The 24,460-nt window shown below is 41.4% G+C and overlaps 1 protein-coding gene across 1 annotated transcript in view; it reads left to right on the forward strand.

Annotated features, from left to right (window-relative positions):
* LRP6 (LDL receptor related protein 6) overlaps positions 1–24,460 on the forward strand; it is a 131,848-nt gene that overhangs the window by 86,660 nt on the left and 20,728 nt on the right. The window contains exons 8-15 of the mRNA XM_030479714.2: positions 6,322–6,538; positions 7,871–8,160; positions 10,954–11,180; positions 14,204–14,388; positions 16,111–16,437; positions 19,963–20,165; positions 22,018–22,229; positions 22,417–22,607. Coding sequence (XP_030335574.1) covers positions 6,322–6,538; positions 7,871–8,160; positions 10,954–11,180; positions 14,204–14,388; positions 16,111–16,437; positions 19,963–20,165; positions 22,018–22,229; positions 22,417–22,607 — 1,852 coding nt within the window. The remainder of the gene's footprint in view (positions 1–6,321; positions 6,539–7,870; positions 8,161–10,953; positions 11,181–14,203; positions 14,389–16,110; positions 16,438–19,962; positions 20,166–22,017; positions 22,230–22,416; positions 22,608–24,460) is intronic.

Consider the following 24,460-nt stretch of genomic DNA (forward strand, 5'->3'; position numbering starts at 1 on the left):
ACCAAGTAAGTTTAATGAGTGTTTTTCACTTTTCTGATATACTAAGATTCATGTACATTTAGGTGGAAGATGAACAGTCATATCCTTGGTTAGTAGTCTTGTGAACTGAGTCGGTATGTGTTGCATCAAACAAACAGCACATTCAAGTATTTATCATGGGATAATCGGGGCTGAAGTAACTAAGCCTAAACCTTGAATGTTCCTAAACTATTTCAGGTATAATGCAGGCCTCGTTCAAGACTTTTTTCCGTGGTATGTTGAAATATCTGGGATATATGTACCGAATTCAGTATTTCACAGCTGTCTTACAGTAATACTACTTTGAAATCATCTCATGCAGCTCAGTGATGATGATCAAACTCATGAGAAATTCACCTTTTTTTTTTTTTGTTGTATCTATTCCTAGGGTGCGTTAGTGTGGCCCATGTTGAAATTGTGAAGGTGGTAATGCTTTCTGATGCTTTTCTGCTGTCTTTCAAACTCCTGCAAGAAACCCAACTTGTCATTAGAATGACTCAAGAGTTTAAGGACTGCTCAGGAATTTACCTTTTTTTCTGTGACATTTCTTTCGTTTAAATCTGTGCCAAATGGCTGGGGTTTTTTTCCCATGCTTTAAGGTAAACTATATATCCGAGAGTATATTTCAACATGTACCAAAGAAACAAGCTAGTGTGTTCTGCATTTGTGGGACACATGACATGCAGAGCATTGCCACCAAGTCAGAACACTCTCTTATTCCATATCCTTTCAGAAGGAAGATAACTGCTGCAATTGCATCCTTCCTGTGAGTCAGTGGGGAGAGATGATTTCCAGCTGTGGTCCCTGCTAGAAATTTTGTAGAGCTGGTGCAGTGATGGCAGTAATACTTGAGCAAGGCAGTTGACGTTCGGTATATTTAGTGGGATCTCCTGGCCTCTCTAAGGATCAGTAAGTTGGTACTGATAAAGGTGCTGAAGTTCAGAAATAAATAGGTGGATGAGTCTCTGTCATTTGTCCAAAAATTGGCTGTCAAATCTAAAAATCAGAACTTAGGATCAAGTTATTCTTATCTTGTTATAAGATGTTTGTATCCGAAATTAGAGCAGTTTATGGATTTTGCCAGAGGAAGTTGTTTGGTTTTGGGGCTTTTGTTTTACTGATGTGTGTGTTTGTGAAATAAGTGAAGTTCTGGCAACATCTTATAGTGTAGCTGGGGGCTTTCAGTCCACCAGAGAGGCCTATTCCATTCTTGTAAGTAATTTTCAATTTTCTGAAGATACAAAGTTGCCAGCTATTGTTTGTAAATTTTCATTGATTTTTGACTTCCTCTGTTGCAGCCATCCTGAGAGAGAGCTTAGCATTCATGATACTTAACCTGCTCCCTGATTATTTATAACTACATGCAAAAGAGGACCCAGGAAACTACAGACCCATTAGTCTTACTTCAGTCCCTGGAAAGAACTCTTCTAGAAACTTGCAAGCCAAATGAAGCAGGTGATTGGGAAAAGCCAGCACAGATTTACAAAGGGCATATCATGCCAGACTAACCTGATCACCTCCTACAACAAAATAACATTTCCTATCGACATGAGGAAAGCAGTGGGTGTTGCTTACCTGGACTTCAGCAAAGCACTGGACATTTTCCCACAGCCTCCTCCTAGACAGACTATCAAGACATAGACTCATTGGGTGGTCTGTGAGATGGGTAGAGAACTGGCTTACAGGCTGCACTTGGAGGGTGGGAATTAGTGCTTTTTACTCAAGCTGGCAGGTGTCACAAATGGAGTCCACCAGGGATCGATACTAGGCCCCATGCTGTTCAATATAGAATCACAGAGTCATAGAATGGTTTGCATTCAAGTGACCTTAAAGATCATCTAGTTCCAACCCTCCTGCCACAGGCAGGGGCACCTTCCACTTGACCAGAAATCTACCCTCTTTCAGTTTAAAGCCATTCCCCCTTGTCCTGTCTTCAGAAATAATCCAGGTAATGGGATTGAAAACACTCTCACCAAGTTTGATGACACTAAACTAGGTGATGAGGTGGACATGTCAGAAGGGGAGGCTATCTTCCAGAGGGACCTGGACAGGCTGGAAGAGTGGGCTAGTGCTCATGACTTCAGATGAAAGGTAATGGTTTGCACACTGTCACCCTACTTATGGCACTAGATTTTATGGCACTAGGTGTGACAAGTAAGTCATACCAGGTTTGTCTGGCAGCCTCCCAGATTTACATTGGCAAGTGTGTGCTCTCTGGAGCTGCGTGCTGTCTTCTCCTATGAGAGTCATCAGTCCTGAGGCTGTCTGGTACCTTGTAGAGCTGGGCCTTTATGTTTGATATTGATCTAAGCATGGCCCAACAGGGACAGAAGGTTTATATTATTAGCATCTCCTCAGTGCCGTGGATATAAGTTAGTGTACATCTGTCTAGCCTCGACTGCCTTTGGTCCACTAGACCTGAGCAGACTTCTAGTCTGCATAGCTTTGCCAGGGTTCCAACACAAGCTCTCACCAGAGCTGAATGTTTTTTTCACGAGTGGGATAGGTATAATGGCTGAGCTCCAGACTTAAACTGATCAAGTGACAAGTGCAAACTATTGTGCATTCAAATCCCAGATTACCAAAAAGGTGAATTCACTGTATTAGCCTATTTATCACAGTTATTACTGGTATTCAAGAATGAATTGAATCCAGGGTATCTGATAGCAAGAAAGACCCTTAGAATATTTCACTGTGCAATCCAGTCTGTAACTTTTAACATAGAAGTAATGCTTCAAAGTTGTTATTTTATTGTTCCTGCTGACCATTAAGTACAGCATCTTAAAATGCACCCGCATTTTCAGGATTAATTCATTTATTTTGAATAAGCTGTATTTTCATGAGACCATAGGTTTGCATTCGTTGTTGTTCTAGCAAAGTCCTTATCCTACAGGCAGGATATCTGGTATTTTTTCTAAGGTCATTTAATTTTTGTACTTTTTTTTCATAGAACTACTCACTCTTTCACTAAAGGTAGTGTTTGTGGTTGCACCACATCTGTTTCCTGTTGTAGTCTATATTCTCACTGTGGTTTGCAGTATTCAGAATGGCCTCAGAATGTGAAACCCACACCACATTGTGGTTAAAAGCAGCATAAACCGCTGGAGACGCTGCTTCATAGCAGCAGAAGGTGGATTTCTTGTAGGGGGATTCTGTGGGATAGGCTTCCCTGTGATGAGCTGATCCATGTGGGGCTGGAGAAGGGGAATCAATGCATGAAGTAGTATTGGCTAGGACTCAGTTGTTGACTGAATTTCAGTATGTGCTAAGTTGATGCTGAAATCCTTTGAAATTGGCTGATTAATGATTGTCTCTTTTTCCTTGTGCTTATTATGCGTACCATTTCTATATCCCTTGCCACTTTCCTTCCGCCTTACACCAGGCTGTTTGGTTCTGTAGTGTTGATGAAATTCTATTCAAATCTCCTAAAATACAGCGAAAGTGAGTGCAGACAATGTGGTTGGCATGGAACTATTCATATTGTAGTACCTGGCTACTAGTGGGCAGATGTTTATACTAAGTAATATCGCACAGATGTGCCCAGGTAAGATTGTAGTGGTAATAGCATGTCAGGTATGTATAAGTACTTTCAGATAGGTGCCTGTTTTGTCTAGGTGACATAAAGCTGTCTTTCAAAGTAACTCTTATGTGGCAAAATAAAAATTAACTAAAAGCAGATACTTAATCCTTAAGTCCTGGATTGGACTTGCAGTATAAGAGGAAGCATATCTAACAGTTCCCCAAAAGTTTGCCAAAGAAAGTACATCCTACACCATGCACTTTCTCTTTGCCAGTAGTTAAGCACCCACTTAAATATAGAATTCTCTTCCTTTTATGAGTACCAGGCAAAAAGCGTAATATCTAAGGATACTGCTTTGTGATAGTGATGTTTTACTGTTTATTACTTTGTGGTTTTAGTTGACTCACTTTGCAACATCCATCCATTCTGTGTATCTTTTTAGTCTGCTTATCAAGCACTAATTGCCATGTATTAATTAGCTGCAAGCAAATGGCTTATCTCTGTAGTTTAAGGGGGAGGGGAAAACAAGTCATCACAGAAATTAAGATTACTGTGTTATGGTTAGAAAAAGGGTGGTAGACAAAAGGGGATGACCAGTTTTGCTTGGTGGTTGTGATGGTTTCTTGAATGGACTGTGGGCTGAAGGACTGTAACTCACAATTTATTTTACAGATGTTAAATTTGTGTCCCTGGTGCTAAAGTTAGCCATTAATCTGTTGTTTAGCAACATCATTTATCAAAACAGGGTGTAGGAGTCATGCTGCTAGTAATTGAGAGAGCCAGCAGATGCTGAATTTTCTGAAGTAGAATAAATGGAATAGCAGGGCTGTTTTCAAAAGGAAGTCCAGGAATTAGGCAATTATGCTGGGCTCTGAGCCCAGCTAAACAATCTGTGATAGGAAAAGCTGTGTTTGAATTTGGTTATCAGTTTAAAAGGACATAAGTTATAGCTTTAGGATGGTAAATGCACCATAATACAAAGTAAAGCTGCAAGTACCGTGCTTGACTTGCTAAAGGATCTTGGAGAGAATGCAGGGGAAAAACCAAAAACATTTCACCAAGTAATGCTCATCTTATTTTTGTGATGCATGTGCATTAGTGCATTTGTACAAGCATGCCGTACACACTCCCAGGGTGAAGGTTTTTTTGGTAAGTCAATTCCACAGAGTAATCATGAGGGGTTTTTTTTAAAAATAAATGTGAAGCTTATTGCTGCAAGCCAGCAAGTATGCAGACCCCCTTTCATGTGCACATAAAGATTCGGTTCCCTTTCTAACATCCTGAGAGTATATGCAGTAGTGGAAGTTTATGGCAGGGAAAGGTTTTAAGGAGATCTTGAATTATTTGTGAAGATTATAGCATTTTATTCCACTTTTTTAGTGAACTTAAAATATTTTATTAACATGCACATTATACTGTATGCTGAGAAAGCTACGGGTTTCAGTTCTGTTTCTCTATTCCTTTCCTCCCTCCCTCCCAATCTGTGCTTGGGTAGACAAAAGGTAGGAGTTGCTCCAAACTAGCCTTCTCATTTCTCATGAGATAGGAAATTCTTCTGACCACAAAACATCATCCATCTAGCCAGAGTTACTAAACCAATTGATCCTCAAGGTTGTCATTGCACAAGTCTTTGGGTTTGAGCCATGAGAAGAATGAGAAATCATACAGACTTGTCTATGCTATCTTTATTCCACAAGGCAAATGAGTGAGATTTGAAAACAGGATTTAATAAGTCACTTTTTTCCCCAGTCTTTAACTTCAAACATTCTTGGGTAGTGGAAGGATGTCGTAATGTTTCAGGGATTGGTATGCTGCCTTGAATTTTGTGACTCCCACTGCTTTGGGAAGTTTTTATATTAAGGTTGTGGGGTGGGGTTTTTTTCTTTACATGCTGTAAACTTGAAGCAAGCAGAAATACTTTAGAAGGAACTTTTCTATAAAAGTGAATCATTTTTATGCTTAAAACATAGGACTCTCAGTTCTGTCAGTATGGTACTTTTAATAATAATACTTGGCATTCATAAGGTACTTGATCACTTGAACATGCATACATATGTTTAATTAATCCTTTCAGTGCCTCTTTGAGGAAGTTAGGTATTACTTCTTTTTAGCAGTAGAGAAAAATGACACAGTAAATTCAAGTGTCTTGATCAAAGGCATGCAATTATTTACAGACTATTACTGTTCCTTCTAGCACAGAAAATACTGAACTTAATTTTGAAGAATGTAAAACTGGTTCTTTGTTCAGATTTGGGAATATAAACAAATTCTGTAGATCCTCTTGACTGTTTGCCTCAGAATTTATATGGGGCCTTCTCTTACTGCTGTCTGTAATTTGGGCAAAGCTCACTTGGGAGGGACTGTGGGCTACAAGATGCCGATCCAGGACTCCTTGACATTGTAAGCTTGTCTTCATTTGTGTAGAACGGTGTCTCCCATTTACAACTAAACCAAGAGACAAGTCAGAAACGAGAGAGAGAGAGAGGCAGCGTCTGAACAGGAACACATAATATTAGTTCCTAAAGCAAATATAAGGAATGTTGTATCATAATTTCACATTATGCTCTGTTTATGAAACTAACCTTATACATGAGGGATCCTCCATGGCTTTTAGAATAAGTATCTGTTGAAATAGTTTTGTTTTTTTACTAGACCCCTGTGTAACATTGATAGCATTTTAATGACCAGGAGATTATTTTTTAATTTGAAGTCTTAAGTGTGGAGCAGCCAGTTAATCAATCTCTGCTAAACACTGACAGATTTATTCTGTATATGTTCCATAGGTCATGAATGCTGATGGAACTGGGAGAAGAATTCTGGTGGAGGACAAGCTGCCTCATATCTTTGGATTCACATTGTTGGGAGACTATGTTTACTGGACAGACTGGCAAAGACGCAGTATTGAACGTGTGCATAAACGCACAGCAGAGAGAGAGATCATCATAGATCAGCTGCCTGATCTGATGGGCCTGAAAGCTACAAATGTCCGCCACATGATTGGTGAGTGAGACTGCTCATCAGGCAAGTAAAATGAAATAGAAAATTTCAGCAGTGCTCTTCTGCAGGTATTACTTTCTACCAAGTTACATTTTCAGAAATAGGCAGAATCCAGTTCTATTGCATGGTAACTGCAGGCTGCAGTTCGATGGGATAAGGTAGGCCTTTTGTGTGGTGCTTCAGTTCTCTAATTTGGAAGAATACCAAGCTGGAAAACAACCAGGCACTCCCTAAAATGGGTAATTTTCTGCTGCTTAGGGAATTGGAGCAGCTCATAGGTCTGAACAATCCTGGATCCAATATGGGGAGAAGGATCATGGAAAATGAGGACTTGTCTTTGTAACAGCCAGCTATTAGATTATCCCAGCTGTTTATGAAACTGCAGCTGTAGCAGCTTTTCATCTTGCAATCTGAATACACGAAGCATGAGAAAGCTAAGAATGAGCCAGTTTTGGTCTGTTCAGTACTTTTCACATTAATACTGCAAAATCATCTTTGAAAATAACTAGAAGTACGTTCTGTTCTGGAGTGTCTGTGGTGTAAAAAAGCACAATCTAGCTATAAACTGGCTATTGTTGGCTACCTGAACGCCAGTAGCAGTGTAACTGCAGCATCACAGAACTCATCACATTCCTTGAATATCTGGGTACGTGAATAAGGCTTGCAGCTTCTTGTTGCCATGTCTGGATTGTACCCCAGGAAATCAGTCAAACATAGTTGAGGTGTATCCTTGCTACCATGTTAATAAGGTGCCCTAAGGTACCTGTGCTTTAAATGCAGGTCTCTTTCCAACTGTGTGGCTAATGGAGCTTGGTAATGCTAGGCCTCTCTTAGTAGGTGGATTTCCAGCATGTGCAGGTACACAAGTTAGTGTGGTGAAGAGCTGCTTTACTAGCATCCTGGGGAGAAGAGGCTGTTGAATGGATTTTTCAAATGGATTTTTCATCTCTAGGAACACAATTGGGGTATGTACCTGGATCAGTGTACTGCAAAAGGCAGTGAAACATAATTGTTTACTTAGATGTTTACTGTCTATTCATTGCCTGTGCTGGGAATCAGGAACATGTAGCTGTTGGAGTCCAGATCCCTTTCCTTTATGCTGGGTTTATTTCATGGGGTCAGGAAAACAAGCACTGTCTTTTCAGCCAAGTAGAGTAACATCTGTCTAAAGGATTACAGGAGATGAATAGAAATTACTTCATTCAGAGAATAAAAGGTGAAAAATGATATGTATTTCTTTAAGGACTCAGTGTCATTGATGCATATGATGACTGGCTTCATCTTCCAGCTGAAGTCAGTTTGCAATGATTGTTTTTGCTTTTGTTGCATGCTTAGGTACAAACCCTTGTGCGGAGGACAACGGTGGCTGCAGCCATCTGTGTCTGTACAGACCACAAGGCCTTCGCTGCGCTTGCCCCATAGGCTTAGAGCTCATCAATGATATGAAGACCTGCATTGTCCCAGAAGCTTTCCTGCTGTTCTCACGGAGAGCAGATATCAGACGAATCTCTTTAGAAACGAACAACAACAACGTTGCTATTCCACTCACTGGAGTCAAGGAAGCTTCTGCTCTGGATTTTGATGTGACGGACAATCGGATTTACTGGACTGACATTTCACTGAAGGTAGAGGTTTTTTCTGTATTGGCTGTTAAGTTGTTACAAGGTTCTTGAGATACTGAAGGATGGATTGACAGTGTGATTTACAAGATTCAGGAGATGGGTGAAAGAGCTTGTTCTGACTAAGAATGGCACACTAACAGCATTCGCTCCTATAAATCATTTGTATTGGATTTGCATGGCAAGGTTTTGGTAGGAGGGAGCTACAGGAGTGGCTTTTGTGAGAGCTTTTAGAAGCTTCCCGTATGTCCGATAGAGCCAATGCCAGCAGCTCCGAGACAGACTGGCCGCTGACCAAGGCTCAGCCCATCAGCAACAGTGGTAGCGGCTCTGAGATAAAACATTTAAGAAGGGGAAAGGAAACTGCAGCACAATAAATGGAAGCCAGAGGAGAGAGGAATCAGAATGTGAGAGAAACAGCTCTGCAGACGCCAAGGTCAGTGCAGAAGGAGAGCAGGAGGTGCTCCAGGTACCAGAGCAGATTCCCCTGCAGCCTGTGGTGCAGACCATGGTGAGGCAGGCTGTGCCCCTGCAGCTCATGGAGGTCCATGGTGGAGCAGATATCCTCCTGCAGCCCAGGGAGGACCCCATGCCAGAGCAGGGGAATGCTGTGACCCCCAGGGAAGCCTGCATTGGAGCAGGCTTCCATGAGGACCTATGGCCCCATTGGAAGAGAAGCCTATGTTGGAGCAGGTTTGCTGGCAGAACGTGTGACCCCATGGGAGATCCATGCTGGAGCAGTCTGTTCCTGAAGGAATGGACCCACACTGGAGCACTTAGTGAAGAACTGCAGCCTGTGGGAAGGGCTCCCTTTGGAAAATTTCATGGAGGACTGTCTCACATGGGAGGGACCCCATGCTGAAGCAGGGGAAGAGCGTGAATAGTCCTTCCTGTGAGGAGGAAGGAGCAGCAGAGATAATGTCTGTGAACTGACCACAGCCCCTATTTCCCATCCCCCTGCCACTCTGGCGGAAGAGGTAGAGAAAATAGGAAGTGAAGTTAAGCCTAGGAAGAAGGGAGGGGTAGGAGGAAAGTGTTTTAAGATTCAGTTTTATTTCTCATAATCCTGCTTTGATCTGATTGGTAATAAATTAAATCGAATTTCTCCAAGTTGAGCCTGTTTTGCCAGTGATGGTAATTGCTGAGTGATGATCTCTCCCTGTCCTTATCTCAACCCAAAAGCCGTTCATTATATTTTCTCTCCCCTGTCCAGCTGAGGGAGGGGAGTGTGATTGAGCAGCTTTGGCAGGCACATGGCATCCAGCCAGGTTCAACCCACCACATCATTTAAATGTAATGTATACATTTTCACATAAAGGATTAGTTTGCAAAAATTAAGCTTTTCTGGCAGAAAGCTGAGAAGAATGCCATATGGCAGGAGGTTTTAAGAATCACAGATGTTTTGCCAGATATGTTTAAGAGGGAGAAGCCTTGTCTTGGGTCAGGAAGTGAAAATGGGTCTTACCTATTTGTTAGCTTGTGTAGCTACTGCACATGAGATATATTATGAATCACAGCCTTTGTAAAACACGTCTAGGGTCTAGACTGACAAATCGGAAAAGGTTGAAGTAGGTGTTTAAATGTGGTGATTAATGGAGTGACAGAAATCTGTCTATTGTCTGTCTGTTATCTCTGTTATCAGTGAGTCTAGTTATTCCCTTTGTTTTCCGCGGTTTGTAGACGTATTTGGAATTGTGAGCACCAAAAATTTGTTTTTAATGAAAGTTTTCTGCATTTGGGTTGAGACTTGTGCCAACAATAACTCGTGGGCCTTTGTAACTGAGGAATCATAAAAGTTAAAACCACAGGGTTTAAGTGAGCTTGAGAGAGGAGACTTGGCTGAACTCTTTAGGTATGGTATTAATTTGAGCTGTGTTTGAAATACAAATAAAGCAATGATCTGATCAATTTTTAAGGGTGATACAGATGAAGACTGAGACACAAACTTCCCTGCTGTGTGCTGTCACAAACTGGCATAATTAGCAGGTAGCATCCAAACTGGGAAGTAAACAAACTATTGGTCTTTGTGTTAACTTCTGATGGGTTATGGGTATGAAGAGTCTGTGTGGAGGGGAATATTAAGGACACAGAAAGGAAGCCCATGTTTGCCAAAAAGAATTTTATACCATTCTAACATTATTTCTTTACTTTCAGGCTTATAAGTGGTCATAGTAAATCAGGGAATGTCTAAACTCTGATGTTTATTAAAATGTAATTCTGGCTGTATTTGTTATCACAGGCTGATCCACGATGGCAAGAGTTAAAAGAAGTCTTTTGAATAAAGACCAAGAAGAAATTATACTTAGTGAAATTAAATTAAACCATCAGTATTGAAGAACTTGTGCTAGTGAGCTGATCGGTTGTTAGATTGTTTTATTCTATTTGCTGTTCTGTCCTGAGCTTTTTCATTAGGCTGCTTTAAATAATGCTCCATGCTATAACATCGATGCTTTTGTATAGTCCTGGGAGAGCCAGAATATTTCCCCCTCGAAGCTGGCACTGAGTTATTAAGGTCACTTTGGCATGTAGACTGCTTAATTGAACCAGACTAGTTATCCATGTATTTCCCCAGTGAAACACTATTGTAATTGACACAGAATACATTCATAGAGTACAGTAAATCATTACCTCTGAATAGCAGCATTGTTCGCCTTGCAAATAAGTAGCATATTGTAAGATCGTCTTTCCTATGAGATGCCTAAAATCTGAAAGTGTTTAAAATGCAACAAAGAAAGCGACCAGCCCAATGACAGACTGGTAAAATTTCTAATTTGCCTGTGTATCTTTGTATCCCTGCAGACCATCAGCAGAGCATTTATGAATGGCAGCGCACTGGAACATGTTGTGGAGTTTGGCTTGGATTACCCAGAAGGGATGGCTGTAGATTGGTTGGGGAAGAACTTGTATTGGGCTGATACCGGAACAAATCGTATAGAAGTGTCAAAACTGGACGGGCAGCATCGCCAAGTGCTGGTGTGGAAAGATCTCGACAGTCCCCGGGCATTGGCATTGGACCCTGCTGAGGGGTAACTTGCTGATTTAATTTTATGTTTATGAATGGTGAAAAACAACATTGTAATACTTCCTCTAGGGCATGTTAGTTAGGCACTGCATGTAAATCTTGAGAGAACTGAGCTGGGGAATACAACCTGGTAATTTAAAGTATGAGGGCTGGAGGAATATGCTCCTAATGTCCTGAATAATCATTAAGAAGACTAAAAAAAAAAATCAGAGCAGCTCATTAAAAAGGGATTTATATTTAGTTTTTTAATTAACCACAGAATCAAAGTAGCTTTAGGTTTATGGAATTCATTAATTGGAAAAGGACTATAGCATTGAAAAGAAAATATTTATCCTTTTAAAAATGAGGATCCTTTTTATCACAAGTTAGGGTCCAATAAAGGTATTAAATGATTTAATTGGAGCATGGGGGAGTGAAGCTTATTTTCTGAGAATAAGGAAGGTGTTTGTTTCTTCAGATAAGGGAGCCTTTTTAGTTGGTATGGTCAAGAGAAGCAAGCACAGTGAACGAGTGGAAACAATTATACCCACCTATCCCCAGAATGCAGGATTTCCTGAGAAGAAACTTCTCAGTTGGGTTCAAATATAGTAGCAAAGTAGGGCACTAAGCAGGGGGAGGGAGGGAGGAGCGGGGCTTGGCAAGGCAAAACTATTTATTTAGCTTCTGAAATAGCTCTTCTACCATGAAATGCTCATTTGACATTAATTACTGCAAAACCTTTTTGAGGTTTTACCAACACTGTATTATTATTATTTTACAAATGAGGGAACTTCATTTTCGAGTGTTATGAAATTATCACAGTTTCCAGTGACACTGCAGGAGTTACAGCAATGCAGAGAACTCTGAACACACTCCTCCTGCTTCATCTGAACAAGGTGGTGGCAACTGTTGCAGTGCTTAGTGAAATTGAGTTCTGCCGCACTGGGACACAGAGGTGGGCTTCAGCCCTGACATGCCAGGGGTTGTCTGGACAAGTACATCAGAGGGCATCTGAGACCATCAGATTGTTAGATCCAGTTACTCTAGTTTTACACCAGGAATAACGTTGTTTTCTTCAACAGGGAATAGGGTTATATTTTTCATCAGGGACTGTAGTGATCAGACAAAGGGTAATGGGTTAAAACTTAAACAGGGGAAGTTCAGGTTAGATATAAGGAAGTTCTTTACTGTGAGCTGTGAGAGTCGTGAAACACTGTGTCGTGGTTTAAGCCCAGCTGGTAACTCTGAACCATGCAGCCGCTTGCTCACTCCTCCCCTTTCTTCCTCCCCCCGCTCTCGGAGGGATGGAGAGGAGAATCGGAAGAATGTAACTCCCACGGGTTGAGATTAGAGCAGTCCAATAACTAAGGTATAATACAAAACCACTACTGCTACCACCAATAATGATAACGATAAGGGAAATAACAAGGGGAGAGGATACAATTGCTCACCACCCGCCAACCGATACCCAGCCCGACCCGAGCAGCGATCTGGCCTTCCAGCTAACCCCCCCGGTTTATATACTGGGCATGACGTGCTGTGGTATGGAATACCCCTTTGGCTAGTTTGGGTCAGGTGTCCTGTCTCTGCTTCCTCCCGGCTTCCCCTCCTCCCTGGCAAAGCATGAGACTGAGAAAGTCCTTGGCTGAAGTAAACATTACTTAGCAAGAACTAAAAACATCGGTGTGTTATCAGCGTTGTTCCCAGACTAAAGTCGAAACCACAGCACTGCACCAGCTACTAAGAAGGAGAAAAAATGACTGCTGTAGCTGAACCCAGGACACATTGGAAAGGGCTGCCCAAGGAACTTGTGAATGCCCCATCCCTGGCAGTGTTCAAGGCCAGGTTGGACAGGGCCTTGAGCAACCTGTCTAGTGAGAGGTGTCCCTGCCCATGGCAGGGGGATTGGAACTGGAGGAGCTTTAATGTCCCTTCCAAGCCAAACCGTTCTATGATTCTATGATTTTTCCAAGGATTATTTTAATTCAGTGCTTTGTCTCTCCACCACAGACTAGGAAAAAAGAGACTTCAGTTTTGAGTCCAAACTCCTGTTTTTGTTGTACAGCTGAGCTATGTCGTCATACTTTATATGGAAGTTCTCATGGCATTGCTACCATGGGGGCAATTTGAACAGGTCCATGCTGAGTACAACTTGCAAAATTTTGAAGAAAAATGTGCAGATATTCCTGGTGTCTAAAGAATAGCTCCCCCTTGATCGACAGTTTCTGAAGCATCCTTCCCCATGTGTGGTTGGTTGAAATTGAAAGCATTTTACAGGTGTTTATTACTAGCGGTATTAAAGCAGAAAGGTGTAAGCATTGGCTAGCTACATCTCACTTGTTTTTAAAATGGTGTTGGCTTTACATTTTGGAAGTAGTGACTAACTAGCCACCACATGTCAAATATACAGCCCACTCTGCAGTGCCTAAAGGAAGTGTACAAGTCTGTGCTTCTGCCAAATGAGGCATAAACTGGCCTGTGAGTGTGTGATAGTTTGTACTTTTGCTCCAGTGGAAATGCCATATGGTTTTGTGTTATTCTGCCCTTGGCTGAAACATAACACACTGTTACATAGCTGATTGACTTAGTTGTGTGGAGCTGAGCAGGGGCACCTATTAACAAAAGTACCCTGCATACCTACCTTTCTGTATTCCTTCATTTGATGGACAACTGAATAGAAACAGAAGCCAAACGTCATAAAAAATATTTTGCTAAATAACCAGGTATAAATGAATGTGCCCAACTGCCAACCTTTTACCTCTTAACTGATGTGCATGGATTAGTTAAGATTGAAGTTCTTTCATATGGAACTTGCTGATGAAAATCCACCTCCAAGTGGAAAAAAAAAATGTTGGAAGCATTTTGAGGAAACTTGACTCATTTCCTTGCTTGTATTTGGAAAAAACATTTAATGTAATGGGCTTAATAAATGCTTGAATTTACAGCTCTTGTTTCTCTCCTATTCTTTCTAAGGATTTTTGTTGTGTTTCTCCCCTTGAGTTCTCCTTTGGAATAAATGTGATTTTTCCCCCCCCCCTTTTTAATAAGGTTTATGTACTGGACTGAATGGGGTGGTAAGCCAAAGATTGATCGAGCTGCTATGGATGGCAGTGAGCGGACTACTTTGGTACCCAATGTGGGACGTGCTAATGGCCTAACTATTGATTATGCTAAAAGACGACTGTACTGGACCGACCTCGATACCAACTTGATAGAATCTTCCAACATGCTAGGTAAGCCCCAGAGCCCTGGTCTGCATCATGGGGATGCTGCTGCCTTTTTGCAGTTCCCTGTGGCAAATTATTGCTTAAATAATGCAGAGATACACATCTGAAGACAAAAGTAGTTTTTTCCAAACTCACACGCCTTTAACATTTGCTTCTATAATTGATGTTCATGCAACACAGTATTTAGCGAGACCTCGATTTTCTTGTAGGTGATACAGTTCCTCACAAAATTAAAATTCTACAAGCTGTACATGTTTTCTGTTATATGTAGGACAAAGCTGTCAACTTTCAGTGTTTTGGAGGGCCTTGTTTTGCTGCTCTGAAGAGCACTGGCAAATACATAACAAACACTTCATCATCTGTAGGAAGGTAGAGAGAAAGCCAAGATAACAACAGCTAATTGGACATTTTTCACCATGTAATTTAATACAATTTTCCGCCCTCCACCCCCCCTCAGGAATCCTGTACACTAAGGAACTTTTTCTGGCTACTACTAGTTGTTGAGGAGGGGAAAGGCTCACTCTCATGCTGGGGTCTGTGTGATGGTTTTATAAACTCAGCATTACAGGTAAATGGATATGGAATATTTTATTCTTTCATTGTCCTGGGGTAGTATACTGAGGACACAAGCCCTCTCAGATTTGCAAAGTGTCTTTTTTTAACTTCTTGGCACCTGAAAGAGTGGAGTGCCTTGTTGTGTGCCAAATTATTTAGATTAGTGTCATCACTAGCCAATAGTTAAGGCTAAAGGAGTTAGTTTACTTTAAACATTTGCAATAGTGGAACAAAGCTAGAAAAAGCTAAAACCAGGAAAATGCATTATAGGAATTATATGTAATATAACAGCTTTTCTTCAGCTTTTCCTGTATTTTGGTGTGCTGTTGATGCTGGCTCAGCATTCCCGTGTGTACCATGGAACTGGACATGGCATAGGAATTTCATCTTCCCTATGCTCGTGGCTTGGTACAGCAGAGTGCAGGGCTGTTCATCCTCATCTTCTCAGTGCAAAAAGGGAATGGCTTCTTGCTTCATAATCTCCTATTCATTTTCTGTGACTAGACAGCAGGACGTTCTGTGGTAAGGAAGTGGTTGAAATAACACGATTGAAATCATTTGTCCTTGCCCCCCGCCATGCCCTCTCCTTAACGCCTTTTAACATTTCCATGGCATACACAATTGACTGTTTCCTACCTTGAGTTTCTGACTGCTCCTTCCTGTTACTGCATTCCAGAGACAGGTTAGTTTAATGCTGTGTATTTAATTTTTCTCATAATACAGTGGAGAATTTTATTAAGCTCATAACAATTCTCTCTGCATACAGCAGGCAGAGACCCAAATGTGGTGTGAGAGATGCTGAACCAGGACTAGAGTGTCAGAATCCTGCATCTCCTTCAGAGGCATTCTGTTTGCTTCAGGGAGGAGAAAAAGGACAGAGTCTTTAAGAACCCTGATCATTTTCAAAACAGACTTTTTTTCTCTAGAAAAATACATTCTCTTCTGTGAATCGCAAGCAGGATTAGCACATTTCTGTGACAGGGTCTAAGACTTCAGGATGGTCTTTTCAATATTGTACATTACTTTATAATTTACTTTTGTAATAATGAAGTAGTAACTTTAAACTATGTATGTTTAACCTTTCTGTTCCGGGGACACGTCCAACAACATGAAACAGCATAGTGTTTGTCCCCATTTAATTCTGCTTTTTCTCTCCCTTCCATTTGGAAACAGGCCTTGACCGTGAGATTATAGCTGATGATTTGCCTCATCCATTTGGCTTGACTCAGTATCAGGATTACATCTACTGGACAGACTGGAGCCGGCGTAGCATTGAACGAGCCAACAAGACCAGTGGCCAGAACCGCACTATCATCCAAGGGCATTTGGATTACGTTATGGACATCTTGGTCTTCCATTCCTCCAGGCAGGCAGGCTGGAATGAATGTGCCTCTAGCAGCGGTCACTGCTCTCACCTGTGCTTGGCAGTCCCTGTCAGTGGTTTTGTCTGTGGCTGCCCAGCTCACTATTCCTTGAACTCTGACAACAGGACTTGTAGTGGTAAGCCATAATGAATGAAGATAAAACAGAGAAGCAGATATGTTTAGTAGCAGATGCAAGCTATGTACTTGGAGGAAAGAAGAGTTTTGGTTTTATGTGAGGCAGTGAAGCTTGTTTGCCAATAGGCCAAGTTAAAACTAGTTTTGACCTTTAATGTTAAACATGTACCTGAAATATTTTTGGTTCCTTAGCTTCCCTTCCTCTATAGGAAACAGGATATATGGCTAGATAAAGATCTCAATAAAAAGATGCCTTTTAAGATATGATTTTCCAACACTAAAATCCTACTGACTTTTAAGAGAATATAAGATACTGAAAGCACAAAAAAAAAAATTAGTCCTGCAATCTACCAGTATCCCTGTAAAATAAGAGTGGCTGTTAGTGAACCATTACAGTGACTCAGCTAAATCTGTGTAACAGGAAAGCTCAAAATGCTTTTGGTTTTGTATCTGTCAAACCCTTCTCAAGTGCTTGCTTGCTTGTTTATAGGCTTATTTGTTTCTAATATTGCCCGACTTAAAGGATATGTGATGCTTTGGTCTATTCTCTGGACTTTGTGTAGCCTTTGAATGATGAAGATTTAATTCTGTATGTTTGCTGGCTGATGAGATGCTGAGGTGGGCCACTCTCATTCCCCTAAAAGTGTTTCTTCCTCAGTGAGGAGAGAATGGCTCCACAGCCTCCCCAGCACTTCAGATTTCTGATCTTAGTGCAGCCTAGCCCCATTTTTCTTTATTGTTGTGCAGAATATGAACCGCAAGGCCCCTCAGGCTGCGTGTAATTAGTTTCTAACCAAATAATTTATCCATCTCTCAATAACTGGCTGCCAGTGAAGCTCATAATTTTGGCAGCCATGCTGGATGGCTGATTTCCACTGGTGTCATTCAGATTAGTCAGTGGGTGAAGAGATTCATGGTGCAGAGAGACAGATTGTATCTCATCCACATTATGCTTGAGTAGAGACATCCAACTGTTGTTTTAAAGCCAAAAGCAGGGCAGCTTGTTCCATGAATGCCACCTCATGGCATTTTTTTTAGAATCTTGGTCTTCAGAAAACTCGGCTTTTCCACTCCCCTATGTTTACTGTACTCCTCCTTTCCTTTTGTTATTAGAAGGGGCGCTTACATGACAACTGGGTTATTGCACTCTGACATGCTCACACCTTCCTGTGAGTTACAAGACATGCTGGCACCAATCTGATGATGACTGTGATTTTGTAGGTGGAGGAATTTGACTTCCAGCAGAGAATAAGTAGCAAAATGATCAAAGGTCATGTTTTCTTGTGAAAATGCTCTTGGAAACAAAGGAAGGAATAAAATACAGAAAAATGCGTTGTAAGCAAATAGAATCAATTCCCAGCAGTACAGTTCAGGGCCGTTCATGAGGTATTAGGAGTTTTCCTTCTGCCATGGTCAGACCTGGGAACTTTCCAACTTCTCATTTGTAGGTAATTGGAGACTTGGGCATCTCTGCATATAATTTAATTTTTTTCTTGGCCACTGTAATTGGAGCATGAATCGTTTTAACTTCCTCTTGCCTGTTTTACTTGCTTATGTACTCCTGAACGTTATTAATAGCCTAAGCCCTGTCTAGAGGCCAGTTCCTCCCTTCCAGATTACTCTGCTCATGTGGGCATAGATTCTTTTAATTATGGGAAGGACACACTGCTCAGAAGTGTGGGAAGGATAACAGATTTCATCAGACCTACCATGTGTCACAGAGTTTGAAGGCAGTGTTACCGGGGAGATTGTACTCCATTTGCCTGCCAAAAATACAGTTTAAATATGTGAACACTGGGAGGGAGCATGATGAAAACTGGGAAAGGATTTCTGAATTTGGTACTGTTTCAGAGATGTGGGAACTCAAGGGGGGAAATTCTGCTGTTGCTTTTTATAATGAGCCATCAATTCAAAGTTGGAAGCCAGGCAATTTCAGACAGTGAGAGGGTGCCTTTGGAGAAAAGTGGAAAGAATTTTGGGTGCTTATGATGATATGTTTACCTGCACTGTTTCATCTTAAGCTTTTTTCCCCTTTCCAGTTCTCACTTAACTGCTTGGTAAGAATGCTGATGTTTTCTGAATCTAATATTTTGCTGCACACATTCATATAAACTTTGCTTTGCCTTTTTTGTGCTTGCTTCTACAGTTTAGAGCTAAGTAGAAGGAGGCTTGAATTACTGGAGAAATGCTTGGAGGGGAAACACAGGTTTTCCAGAAAGCAAATTAGGCCTGATTGTTACAGGATGTTAGGACTGAGGGTTAGTTACCAAGGAAACTCTTCCCCTCCTTTTACTTTTTTCCAGCAGCCTGAATAAATGTTCAAAGCGTATGCATAAAATAACAAAGCAAGGTGATGATGTTCTCTGGAAGACTTTAGCCTACTCCCCTTTCCCAGGTGCTGCCTTACCTGTTTTACAGGCTGGATTGAATGAGTGCAGTGTCCCACTGCTAATCTCTCCAGACTTGTGCTATAGAGAATTGATTGTACAAACTTCAGGGAGGCTGCAGACTGCATTTCTGGCTGCTGGCTCTTGTGCCGTCTTGCACAGCAGTGGCTCCAGGCAGACCATTATTGAAAAGAATGCTGTGAAAAGGGAATATGCTTTAACAACCTCCTCTGATTCCTGACCCAGTAATGTAATACAGGGATAATTTCTTTCTAACAATTTATTAAATGCCTTGTGCACTGACTGTGTAAGATATAGCCAGTAAACTACAGCCATATGGGGTAGGGAAGTCCTATTTTCTCATGTTTCATATTTCTAAGAAAAAAAATGATCATTTGTCCAGGAAATTTTTGCTGGGTATCTGGACAGCTGGAGCAGAGCATCAGGGTTGGGTTTTTTTTTCTGATTGCAGGTTAGCATTTCCAGATGAGCACCTGGAAATAAGATATGTAAATTTGAGAAGAGTGAACAGATTTTTCTTCCAAAATGCAGGCTTGAACACACCTAACAGATTTTTCTGTGGATTAGTTGTTCCATTCCAGTGCAGGCAGGAAGAGGGTTTGTCGGAATAGAATTGAACCACTCTAATGGCAATCTGTCTTCCCTGGGACCTCAAAATAAGGAACCAGTGCTAGCTTTTGCTCAGCTTCTTCTGCAAGTAGAAGGGTACCTAGCAAAAGGTTCAACTTCAGATAGTGGAACTGCATTTCCCTGGAACCCCTTTGGAAAGAAAATTGGCAGTTCTTTGAGAGGCATGGTTGACCATTCTTCTTTTGAGGTGATTTTGACAGAAGTCTTCACATTCATTAGTCCTGTGACTCACAAAATTGTCTTTGCCTGTCACATACATGTTCAGACATTTATAGTAAAAAGAGGTCGTATGGAAGGCTTTCCAAACTGATCAGAGGTTAGGATTTTAATGTTTTGTCTTGATTTTTTTTCTTCATTGGCAAAGAAGAAGGGGAATGAAATAATAGGTACTGTCTGGTTATATATAGTTACCTTTTTTGAACATACAAATACCCAATGTTACTGCTGTGTAACCCTTTCACCCTCCCTTTTTTTTTAATCCCATCAAGCTCCTACAACCTTCCTGTTGTTCAGTCAGAAGAATGCAATTAATCGCATGGTGATAGATGAGCAGCAGAGTCCTGATATCATACTCCCTATCCATAGTCTCAGGAATGTTCGAGCCATTGATTACGACCCCCTGGATAAGCAGCTGTACTGGATCGATTCTCGGCAGAACATCATCAGGAGGGCACAGGAAGATGGCAGCCAGGTATCCTGTGGGTGGTGGAGTTACTAAAAGATGAGGAAAGCATGCCCTGCACCCAGCAATGAGTGACTGTACATGAATAATTTAGATACATGGACTTCCTGCAGGTTACTAGCTGCCACTTGGCAAAACAAGTGACATCTGGAGTTTTTGGAGTCCTCAGACAGTAATTTGGGAGGTACAGCAAGAAATAAAACATGGAAAACTAAGGGCAACTTAAAGATGATATTGTTGCATTATTTGTTCAATTCTGGTTTTTGGCTGGGGGCTGTTGGAAACCACTATCTGAGGGAAGTAAAACGTGGAAGGCAAGGTTCTTGGGAGAAATGGATTGTGTGAGAGAGAGAAGGAAGAGTTGCAGATGAGCAGGGTGCAGGGGCATTGACTCTGAAGTGAAGAGGGTAGGACTGGCACATGGCTGTGTTTGAAACCTCCCAGGTTCTGGTGGAGATAGGAGGAGAGTTGCTGTCAACCACCAAGGCACTGAGCAAGGAGGTGGAGACTAGTGACCTGTAAGAGAGATAGTAGCAGGACTGGGAAAATGCATTCGATGGGGAATGCAGAAAAAGTGGAGTAGGACAAAAGGCAAAAGGTGATTCAGGTTTAGTGAGGTTAATTGTGAGCAATGACTGATTACGCATTTTCACATTTTAAAACAGACTTTTTTCTTCCTGAGTTTTTGAATGGGGAGGAGCAGAAGATTAAGGTGAACAGCACAGAGGTGCTGTATTCAGTTTAATTTGCAAGAGAATGTGGTTTCTAGTGGTGGGTGTGGTGGTAGTTGGATCCTGCTGAAGGCCCTTCAATGTTAACTCTTAATATAGCAACCATTTTAATTTTGGAATATCTACATAATTTAACACCCAAAACTAGTCAAAGGCACCAGGGTTTTGCCAGCTTCAGCAGAATAAACAAATGTAAGACGCATAGGCACACCCTTTCAAAGAGGTGACAAGCTAAATAAAGTTAGGCAAATTTTCTGGTGAAGTTTAATTTGGGGTTGAGGGGGTGGAGGTGCTCACCTCAAAAGCACGAAGTTTCCCAAAAAGATAATGTGAGGCTGTGTTCTGTGAGTTATCACTCCTCTTCAGATTTCTTGAAAAGCCCATGAAAGATGTCGGTTCGGTTCAGCTTTCCCTACAGGAGACAAACAGGTTCTTTCTTGAAAAAATAATAAATTAAAAAAGAAAGGCACACAAACTCCAGACGTCTGGCCCAGTAGAAGGCAAGAACTTTGAAGCAGAAAGGTGTCAGCTGGAAATGCTCTAAAGTCACTGTTGTACACTAGCTGATGTCCTTTCTGTCTGTTGGCAGAGTTACCTTCCCATTTATTATTCATCCGTATGTCCCCTTAGTATGATGACAGCGGTGGTGGAGAAGAATGAGGCAGGAATTTCAAGTGCTTTCTGGCCTCACTTTGCCTGTGTTTTTATGTGATCAGCTGCAGCTTTGGAACTAGTGGTTATCTATTTCAGTTTAGAGTGCTAAATGTGCTGGGTTTGAGTCTATCCAAACCAAAGACTTGTCAAGAAAGCAAGAAGAAATGCGGAAGCTGACCCTGACTTTTCAACATAGAGACAATTTGGACTTACTGGTCAAAATTGCAAAGTCTTTTCACCTTCAATCAACTTACATGCTTGCAATTACAACAGACCATCAGGACTAAGTGTCTATATCTGATCAAAAGTGTTGGTGGGGCAACTGGATCTGGGTATCTCCTTACTTTATGATAGTATTTTGGCCACCTCCTTTTTCTGAGCAGTAGTTTGATGTGGTGCATCCATACCAAAATAAAATTGCTCATGTTAGATCAGATTAAATGCTCTTCTCTTGGTTGTTTTTCTTTCCTTTGTAGAGCCTCACTGTTGTGACAAGTCCAGTTCCCAATCAGAACCTAGATATGCAGCCTTATGACCTGAGCATTGACATCTACAGTCGCTATATCTACTGGACCTGCGAAGCTACTAATGTGATCAATGTGACACGCCTGGATGGGAGACCCATGGGAGTAGTGCTCAAAGGAGATCAAGATAGGCCCAGGGCCATTGTGGTGAACCCAGAGAAAGGGTATGTAGTTGAAATACAATGTGGGGAAATTCAGGCTGAAGGTCTCGAGAATCAAATTGTTTTTCTTGCTGCAGGTTGGTTTCTCTTTGTCAGAATAAAAACGTTATTTGTTAAGGTGGCTCGGTCATATAGTAAAACTGTGGAAAGATCCAATAAACTTTTTTTCCTCTCATCATTCCTATTCCAGATACATGTATTTCACCAACCTACAGGAAAGGTCTCCTAAAATTGAGCGAGCAGCATTGGATGGAACAGAACGAGAGGTCCTTTTCTTCAGTGGTTTGAGCAAGCCTGTAGCCTTAGCTATTGACAGCCAGCTAGGCAAGTTGTTCTGGGCTGATTCAGACCTGCGGAGAATTGAAAGCAGTGACCTTTCAGGTAGAGTAGCACTTTAATTCAGTGATTCATTTGTGTGGTGTGGGTGTGGGGGAATGCAGGGAAAGGTGTCTTCTTTTCCTTCCTACTATAAACAGTCTGTACTGTGATTCTAATCACTCCCTGAATTCCCAGCCAGGGAATGTGCATGATTCATGCAGTGTGCCTTTACCGTCTCATGCCTCTATCTATGATTTGCATTATTAATTGCTACACATGCTATTTACTTCAGTTTTTCTCACTGCAAGACCTTTGTGTGGTTTCCCAAAGTCAGTTCACAAATAAATTGCAGCAGTTTTGGGAAGAGGAGGGAGAGGGTTGTTTTTAAAGGCATCAGTTTTGGTGCACTAATCGGTCAATCAGAGGAAAGTTTCCTGTTAGTGGAAAAATCTCTCCTGCAGAGTTAAAGCAGCAAGTGTGCAGGTCACTTGTGCACCTGTCATTTAGGGTGAAATGATATGTAAAGGATAGAGGAGATCTAACAGCTCTCTGTTCTCAAAAGACAAAAAACTCCCTCTTGCAGCTATGGAATTCTCCTTGCCTGCTCCCTAAGGTTGGTTATGCTGCTCATCTGACCTCCTCTGTGAGTTGATTCAGCTCACTTAACCACATAAGCAAAACAATAGCCTAACAATAATATACAGAAAAAGAGAAATAGAGAACAGTGTTCTGTTGTTTTGGAAAGCTGAATTCGTCCAGCAAGCAACCAGAACTGGAGAAGAGAAGAGAGGAAATCATGTAGTAAGGTTGGGTGAAAAGAAACTGAGATGTCTCTTGTTGGATCCAGCTGGTAAATAAACTGCTGGATCAGCTCAGCTGTTTCATGTGGCTTCAGAATTAATTTGTTGTGATACAAATTGGGCTGGATGTTGCTGCTGGGAGTGACAGGATGTTCTGAGCACATACTTACCCATCAAAGTTGGGTGATGGGGTATATGCCCCCCTCACGCTGCTGCTAGCGAGGGGGGCATATACCACTGGATGGTGTATGGAGGGCAGTGGCAGAATTTCTCCTTCCTCTGCAGCAAGTCCGTCCCCAGTTTGAATAGTGCATGTCCTTGTACTTCAGCTGGCTGTTTTCTCCTGTCAGAAGCACAAATACATGTGTAAGGAAATAAGGACACTTTGCAATCAGTTGAAAACTGAACAGGAGTATGGTAGTTTGTAGTAATATCTTTCACTGATGATACCTTCATTGAAAGTAGAGCATGTAATCCTGTTGACACCTCTGTGATTTTCAGCCTTTTAGTTAATTGCTACAATAAGCTTTTGTTTTAGAAAACATTTCTGTTTCTCTAGATGGTTGGAATTGAGGCTGAGAAAGATAGTAATTTTTTTTCAATGATTCATGTGGTGTGTCACTGAAAGATTAAGGGTCACTAATGAACTGTGGTATACCGATTGCTTACTGTTTTAAAGCACAGGATATAACCTGTGTTAGTGAATTATTCTGAAAAAGGTGTTGTAGGGTGTATCTTGGTGTATGTTCTAGGCTATCCCAGATCCAGGGTCTGCATGAGTAATGGGCAGCAGAACCTCACACATGCTTACTCTCTCAGTTTGTGTTATCTGCCAGAAATTAGGACACCCGAGGAGGAGATGGGTCCAAATTCTGATTCTGTCTGGTTTTAATGAATCCGCTTTGGATTTTGTTTGTAGTGGTTTTGTTGTTTTGGTTTTGGGGGTTTTTTTTGTGTGTTTTGTGGGTTGGCTTTTTTTCCTAAAGATGTGACTCTTGGATCACCAATGTTGTGTGGTAAAAGCTCACCATATTTTCGAAGAACTTGAAAAATCACTCCAAAACCTCTTTTGCTTTTTAGCATTTGCACCACAAATAGATTGCTATAATCGCCACC

This window comes from Strigops habroptila, chromosome 3, assembly GCF_004027225.2.
Source record: "Strigops habroptila isolate Jane chromosome 3, bStrHab1.2.pri, whole genome shotgun sequence".
Lineage (NCBI taxonomy): Eukaryota > Metazoa > Chordata > Aves > Psittaciformes > Psittacidae > Strigops > Strigops habroptila.